Source organism: Austrofundulus limnaeus, unplaced genomic scaffold (assembly GCF_001266775.1).
Source record: "Austrofundulus limnaeus strain Quisiro unplaced genomic scaffold, Austrofundulus_limnaeus-1.0 Scaffold50, whole genome shotgun sequence".
NCBI lineage: Eukaryota > Metazoa > Chordata > Actinopteri > Cyprinodontiformes > Rivulidae > Austrofundulus > Austrofundulus limnaeus.
The window spans coordinates 1,856,459-1,865,155 of record NW_013952452.1 but is presented as its reverse complement, the minus strand read 5'-3'; the positions used below and the strand labels follow the sequence as shown (position 1 = coordinate 1,865,155).

General features: G+C 37.3%; 1 protein-coding gene across 1 annotated transcript in view; it reads left to right on the top strand.

The window, feature by feature from the left end:
- LOC106517580 (transmembrane protein 56-B) overlaps positions 1 to 8,697 on the top strand; it is a 22,891-nt gene that overhangs the window by 10,393 nt on the left and 3,801 nt on the right. Inside the window, exons 4-6 of the mRNA XM_014008495.1 lie at positions 1,208 to 1,266; positions 1,411 to 1,505; positions 7,660 to 7,733. Of these exons, the coding sequence (XP_013863949.1) occupies positions 1,208 to 1,266; positions 1,411 to 1,505; positions 7,660 to 7,733 (228 nt within the window). The remainder of the gene's footprint in view (positions 1 to 1,207; positions 1,267 to 1,410; positions 1,506 to 7,659; positions 7,734 to 8,697) is intronic.

Here is an 8,697-nt window from a genome sequence, read left to right as displayed (position 1 = left end):
AAGACCTATACAATTTTTTTCTTTTTGATTTTTTACCTGGATTACTGAGATGCATCAGGATATTTGAGTTAGTGTTTTAGGGCTAGTGGAACTATATTTTAGATTAGTGCTGCCCACCATTGGTCTCAGATATGCTAACAGATGTTTTTAGTAATCGGAAGGTCTCTTTTGCATTCTGTTCATTTAAATACAGTATGTTTCCCTTTAGAAATATCTTAGCACTAAGTGCAAGTGTGCAACTAATGTGATACAAACCAACAGTGTCAACAATAAAAAGTACTTTTTTGCAGCTATCACCACTTTTGATGCTCAAGTCAGCCTAATTGGATTTAGAAGTTGAGGCTAAGATTGTCTAAGTTGTAATTGGGACTTTAGTGTGTCTGTCTACCAATCAACATTAAAGTACATAACTTCATGGATCTTTCACAAATTATTACATTGGTTGGATCTGCAGACTTTTTTGGTAATAAAGAGAGACATTGTATCATTCGGTCAATTTACAACACTCAAGATTTTTACAGCAATGAAAAAGTACAAACCGTGGTCTGTGTGTTCCCATTTATTATTAAATTCCAAGGGCACTTGCTGAAAATAGAGAAACATCAGACAAACCCCTCTTGTCAACCACCATTAGGACCACATGATTCCATGTGAAAGAGAGGCATATTATGCTTAGTTTGTGTTGAAAGCGATTTTGAAATTATTTTTAAATTTAGTAAACTGTAAATGTAGAGGTGATAAGCTATCTTACAAAATTTAGATAGTGAGATACTTTAGCATCTTATCAGTGCTGTCAATTATTTTCTTATCAGGAGCACTGACGTTTCAACATGTGTCATTTTTTAATTTTTTTAGTTTGTGCAACTGCGAGCACACATTATTTTTCTGACAGCAAGCTTTTAGTTAACATAGTTTGGTTAGCTAGTTTTAGCTGCTAAAGTCTGCTAGCTCTTTGCCTAAAGTTATTTACATTTAGTACAGTTTAAATTCACGTTATTTTAAACCTTGACTTTTAGAAAAAAAACTTGATATACTACATTTAATGTGACTTTAAATGATTTTTAGATGTTTTAAAATCTATTTTATTATGTTTATTAAAAATCTGACTGTTATTCTTACCACCTAACTGCCACAGCATATAGGGTGCTAGAAATTGCGACAGTCTGATCAAATAGTTGATTTCAGTTTTGTTTGGATATTTTTATAGGGGAGATCCTACACTGGTGAAGACTAATGTTGCAATCACAACAGGCTACCTCATATCTGGTAAGACAAACTTATAGTTTAAGCTAATAAATTGTAGAAGTCAAATAAAATATTGTTGTGCCATGCAATTTTTACCAATTAAACTGTAGCTACTTTAAACTAATCACAATTTGATGTTTTCTCTCCTATGTGTCTGTTTTCCAGATCTGCTGCTTATATTTTACTATTGGAAGGCRATAGGGGACAAGTTTTTTGTAGTTCACCATCTGGCAGCACTGTATGCTTACTACTATGTACTGGTGAGTGCCCTATTGTCCAATAGCAGAACGTGCAGGCAAGATGGGAAGGTGACAACCAAGGGTGAACAGCTTAGTCCTCCTTCAGTCTGAGTTTGAACTAATTTAGTCACTGTAGATWGTCTATGGAAGTCCCCATTCTGCCACGAGTCTCATATATTGTGGGTTAGATGAAAACATGCAAGATAAAAATSAGAGCAGAGGTAATGAACCCTGGATATATGTCAGAGATGATTAATTTCACTTCATTGATTGCTTTTAGTATAAAAGCTTTAGAGGGATGCTGTTTTACAGGAAGGCGAGTGGTATTGATCGCTGTATGTTTGTCTATCTGAGTCAGTGCAATCTCTCTGTTTTTGGCTGCCCAGTTGGCATTCGGATAAATGTTCTGTTGGGAAGTAAAAAAACTAAAATTATCCCCAAATAGTGTTGAGACGTTGTGATGGACTGGTCACCTCTAGCCCAGAACACATTCTAGGACAGTAGTGTCCAAAAGTCAGACCTCAAATGCCAGTGTCCTGCAAGTTTTAGGTGCTGCCCTGGTTCAAAACAGCTGAACCTAAGGAGTGCCTACTTAGTAGGCTTCTGCAGACCTTGATGGCATACTGAAGAGGCCTACTAATAGACCTTTTGCCAAATGACGTCATCACGCAAAGCACACATGAAATTAACGTTTGACGGCGAAATGCCGGCTTCTTTCAAAAACGGAAGTGAGGGGGAAAGAGCTTTGTGATGATGGCGAGTTGTTGGCAAGTCGATGCATGGTTTCGGAAAATTGTGGACAACCATGGACAAAATCCCTGAAAACTGTGCCGCGGATTCGAGAGGACGTCATTGTGAGGCCACTGTGTCAAAAAAGACAATCGCCGAAACACGGATGTTGAATTCGGCGAGAGCCATCGCGTTTTCAAAAGATGGACACATTCAGATTGTTGGCGTTTGTGGCATTGCTGGCGATGGTGTTTGTGCTGGCACTGTTGTCATACATGCTTAAGTCAAAGCAAGCATGAAGCAACAGAACTATGGAGTGTTCATTGCGCTGATTGAAAATGGTGAAATCCTTCAGGCTTTTTGTGAATGCCCAGCATGGTAAGTGCATTATTCTGATCTTGTTTTCATCAATCTTTTGATTCAAGCATCAGAATGAAAGTTTAAGTGCAAAAAGTAGCTGAACTTTTAGACCGACTTGGTTATTGTTATTGGTTTTAACGTCGTCTATTAGCCGCTAAAGCTAGGCCTTCGTACGAGCCTTTACTATTCACAGAGTCATGTAAACAAAGCCAAAGGATTAGCATCAATCTCTCACATAAATGTTCATAGCGTCCTTATTTCCTATCCTATTTGTGTAAACTATGGTTTAAATAAAATCTGAGAAAATTGTTGATGTTGTGATATGTAAAAATAAATATTGTCCCAAGCACTGCTAATGTTCAGCTGTGTTGAACCAGGGCAGCACCTAAAACATGCAGGACACCGGCCTTTGAGGACTGACTTTGGACACGACTGCTCTAGGGGTAAAAAAAATTGGATGGATGGATTGATTGAAGGAAAAACCTGCACCAATCAGTGATGCCAAAATGACCATTTCCTCACCAAGTTGGGTCATTGTTTTGTCACAAAAACGGATAGCTCTGGACGATTGAGGACTATTTAGGGGAATCCTTATACTCTTATTGTTGGGTTATTACTGGTTTTTTGGTCTTGTACATTGAGAGATTGCATCCCAAAGATGCGATATGGTTTGGAAAACTAGAAGAGCACTTCAAATAGGAAGCAAACGTCAGTGTAACATCCATGTGATTGCAAGAACAAAGGTTTTCCAAAAGATGCTGAGTTTCCAACAAGACAGTAGTTGAGCCTATCCAGCATTCGTGGGCAGCGCTGTTCACTCTTGGTTYGATCTGTTACCCTCTGGGTCAACAGGATCTGTTGCATAAATACAAGAAATGAACGGTAATTTTTGCATGGAATGCTTCTTGATGGTACTGGCTGATGACCCTTCCCCTCCCCTCTCACCTTTACCCTGACAGTTTCTGTGCTTTCTGTTTTTTTTTTTTTTTTGGGTTTTTTTTACTGACCCCCACTTTGATTGTCGTACATCTCTGATGTCGGCTGAGCGTTTCTGAGCTAAGCACAGCTGCAGGCTGAACTGTAACCACTGTGTGCATGCTTATAGCTCTGCAGCATTACATGCAGGCAGGGATCCTGCATGCCAACAACCACTTTTTTAACTTTCATACTCACTTGCTTACCTACAGTACCTTACTCTTCTCTGTCTTTTGTGCCAGAGTCTGCCTCTTACATCTCTGTGAAACAATCAGGCCTTTTTTTTTACAAGTACCACAATCAGTTCAGTTTGTTTTGACTCAGGAAATGTTTTTTTTTGTTGTAAAATGCAGGGTGCAGTGCTCTGCCCCCACATTTCTATCATTTAAAACAATCTTAATCTTGAGTATTTTTCAAGAATTATAGCTAACATTAAAATCAAAAGTCAAAGCAACAAAACATTGAGGTACTGAAATCTAGCAGGCCATACTGTTACTGGACACTCATGACTGTTTCCTTCGAGTCATTTATAAAGAACAACCGATGAGACCTTTGAAACTACATTATTGCATTACTTGTAAAATAAATACAGCCCAATTGGCTAATCGTTGATGTCGTATTAATTTCATTTAGTTTTGTATCAAGTCAGATTTGTCTCATGTTGTTGAGGTTGTGTTAGTTCTTATGTTGAGTGTGTTTATGTTTCAGTGTTTATGTTAAAAATAAAGATATTAAACCAGCAGTCATACAAATAATAAGGCCTAATAATGACATTCAAGTAAAGGTTGTAAATCTGTATAACTCGATTGCAAATTAAGCATATTTCATGATTTTGTTGATGTCTATTATTATTATTATTATTATTATTATTATTATTATTATTATTATTAATTAGTCAGTCCCAAACGGCTTGATCAGACACTGTTTAAGCCATTTCTAATTTATTTAATAGCATCTTATTTTTGTCTATTTTGTGTTTTAGCTGTCGAGTAAATCGAATATTAGGTGCATGCTTTTTTTTTTTCTTCAGTGTTCTAATTTCTTATTTGCTTCCAACTTGTTGTGGCTTTCTTTCTTTTTTTTTTCTTCTAATATATACGTGTGTGTCTGTTTGTCCTTCGCTGACTCTAACATGAGCAGCCCCTCTTCAAATCCTACATGCAAAAACTACCAAAAACCAAAGTCGGGTTGTGTCATCCCTGTTCATGCAAAAACTACCAGGAGTTTGCTGATCCTTCCGGGAACACGGAGCGGGACTTGATCTAGATGGGGACTTCTTTACTCTCGTCTTGTCTGCTGTTATTGCTGTTGTGTTGTACTGAGCAGATATGATGCCCAGTCACAGTATGGACTTACCAGTTCCTAGAGGTACTAGCATGCTCATGCTAGGTGACTGACATGACATGGTGCATAAACTGCAGTGCAGATGTTTTGTAGGACATAGTAAGTATGTTTCAATGACCAACTTCTGTTTCAGCCATGATGGTAAGTGTTCTACCGCTGCTTGCCAAATAACCATTTTTGTATTTTTTTTGTGGGTGTTTTATATACTGCATATACGTGTGTATCTATCTATCTATTTATTTATTTATTTAATTTATTTATTTATTTATTTATTTATTTTCATTTTCATTCAGATGTTGACTGGAGAATTGGCACTCAGGAACACAAATATTGATTTTGAAAGGACTCATACTCATAACACTATCTAATCAATGCACTTTTTTGATTGCATTTAATTAAAACTTATTTAGCTGATGGTGCAGTTTTAATACCATAGTTTTAGCTTGAGTACTTCAAAATGTACCGATTTTGCCAGCTGAAGCGTTTGGGTGGTTCAACTTTTTATTTATTTATTTTATTTTTTGCCATCATCTAAAAGCAGGAGTTAAACTCTTACTCAGATTAAAGTGAAATTCAGGACCCAATCTTAACAAAAGCAAGTTTGGCCTGTTACGTAATGCTCATTACTCTGCATGGCTTCTGATTGCTCCCTGAACTAGTGGCTGGCTGACTGTTTGTATTTTTGTATAACACATGTATTGTGTGCTCAGTTAAAATGTGCTCCGTATTTGTTGGTGTTCAGGCAAATCCCATTGTATGTTACAGTATGTGTCTCATTTTTAAATAGGTTAAACACAAAATGTTTGCACATTGTTTCCTTGTAGGGATGAAGTGTTGATCATTATCTGATTATACACTCACTGGCCACTTTATTAGGCACACCTGTTCACTTGGTTAACTAGGGGTGTAAATCACCAGATTTATCACAATATGGGATTATATCAATTTGCATGGGGGACAATACGATATCTTTGATCACGATATGATTTTGATTTCACAAGTCTGCGATTTAACATAAATGATTGTGCTAGATGGGCATATGATATAGACCCACATTCGGCCTGTGATGACGATATGGATCGATTGTTTTCATTTTGGAACAATGTAAGTGAATCAGTAATTTAATTAATATATCAATGTGTATTGATGTATTGTTACACCCGTATTGTTAACACAAATGGCTAATCACATAGCAAAAACAACTTGCTGAAGTTTAAACCAGTGCATCAGACCTGGAGGGGTTGAAGTGGCTATACCAGCTCATGGTTGTTGGTTTAAATCAGGAGTGGGTGATCCTGGTCCTCGAGCGCCACTATCCTGCATGTTTAACTTGTTTCTCTGCTCCACACACCTAATTTGAGTGATTACTAAACTTCTGCAGAACTTGGAAGAGGTAGTTCAGTCACTGAATCAGGTACAGTATAAAGGAGCAGAGATGCAAGTAAAGCATGCAGGATAGTGGTACTCCATGACCAGGATTGCATACCCCTGGTCTAAATGTTTTAGAACCTGCTGATACACCGGGATTTTCTTGCACAAATATTTCTAGGGTTTACCGACTGGTCTGCAAGAAAAACATATATTTTGACCTGCAATACTATTGAAAAAWATGCTGATGAGTTTTAAGGAGAATGGGCTCTAATGACAACTAATGTCTGCAGAATACCATCTCTGAACACACACGTCCAACCTTGAAGGTGAGCTGCAGCAACAGAAGACCACACCAGGTGTCACTTCTGTCAGCTGAGCACAGGAAACTGAAGCAAAATGAGAGGTTGGAAAAAGATCGCCTGGTCTGATGAGTCTCTGTAAACCTTAGAGATGGTCGTGTGAAATCTCAGTAGATTGGTTTCTGAACTAGAGCTGCCCATCTGGCACCAACAACCACACCACGCTCAACGCTGCTTCAATTCCCTTTCTACACTATTCTGGTTCTTAGTTTAAACTTCAGCAAACTGTTTTCACTACATCCAGACGTCTAAACGCATTGAGTTGCTGCCATGTGATTGGCTGATTGGCTGATTAGCTGTTTGCGTTGACAGAAAACTGAGCAGGTGTACCTGATACAGTGGCTGGAGAGTGTGTGCAAAAATGCTGAATTTTCTACAAGCATTTTTGTTTTAAGGGTGCTTTTGAATGTTGCCCTTTTATGTTATCGGGTTTTCAAAAGTTACACAATCAGTTTTTGCTGCTGATTTACTGTGATATTAGAAAATTCTAGTACCAGCTATCCATATTTCCAGTAAATCAGTAAATTACTGTAGATAATTATCCTTCCATGGATGAATCCTAAACATTTTTTTGTTCTTAAAGAAGATTTGGTCCATTGTATAGTTTTCAATTAACAATAGCATTTTTGTAGTGTGCGAGGGACTTTCTCTGTTCACACTAAATGAAGAGGAGYGGCTATGAGGGAAAATTAATGATGGCAGTCTAATTTTGGCCTGTGAAACTGGAGGAATGGTCTTATGTCCTGAGGGAAGGACTATTGTTAGATCTTCCAAATGGATCTATATTTGATTAGGACTGTGGATGTGGATTTTACATGCACTGGATGAATTGCCCCATTTTTTTAAATCTTGTATGCTTGTGTTTTGCTTAAATCTAGTGATGAACTTACTGCCTTTCTAGGTTTCTACTAAAAATGGTGTTGTTATGGAGGAGGTCACGCATCAGCTTCATGCCTACTGATCCAAAAGACTCCATGTCTCGTATTTTGTCCCTTTCATGTTTTCTTGTCTTCTTGTGCTTACCTTGTTTTTTCCAGGGCCAAGGAATGTTGCCTTATTTTGCTAACTTCCGTCTGCTCGCTGAGTTTTCTACACCATGTGTGAACCAGCGGTATGTACTTGCTAATTTAACAACCAGGGTTTCAGGTCAGTTAGTATTCGAGGTCTTTCAGGGACGTACTTGTTTATGTAAGGCAACATTTCCGGATTGTACAAACCAGACTGTAAGTATTTGTATTTGTCGTTTTTTTAATGTCCCATTGTCCAGGTTTTGAAACCATGCTAATGATAAACAATAATGCAAACAAAAATAGGCTTTGATTTTTAAAAGTTGTCCCATTGGCTTACTGGTTGCTTGATAACAAACACCCGCAAGTCTGTAAAACTACAACTAACAATTTACCCTTTTTCCAGTGTTGTATAAAGTTCCACAAAGTGATACTTGAGTAAAAGTACAAGTATCTTACCAAAAAAATGACTTTGGTAAAAGTTAAAGTCTCCTTTGGGATTATTAGTAAAGTGAAAGCAGTAAAGTATCTGCTATTTTTTGGTACTTAAGTATTAAAAGTAAAAGTATTGATTTAAAATGAGCAGTTGTATTTTCTGTAATGACATTTATTAGGAGGTGACCTCCCTGAAAAATGCAGAAATTACTATATTGTAATAAAATAATTAATTTGTGTTAAATTTAGGATGCAACAGTCTAGCTGTTTCAGTTTATATACATATATCAAGGGAGCCCAAACATTTTCCCCAAAATAAAAATCTATCTGAGGGCTGCAGTCAAATGTAATAATATAATTCATGAAATACAAATACCGTATTTATTCAAGTATAATACGTAAAATTGAATCCATTAAATCATCCATAAAGTTGGGGGGTAGTACTATACTTGGATAAATATTTTTACTTGTGTATTTTAACTGAAATATCGGCTTCATTCACAAAATGCTGAGCCCGGAAATGAGACCGCGTCATAAAAAACAGTTGAAACGAGCTTACCTGTGACGCTCCTCCGTTCTTCAGAGTGAGATAATAACAGATCCAGGCAGGCGACATGATGTGGGGGAGTGGGG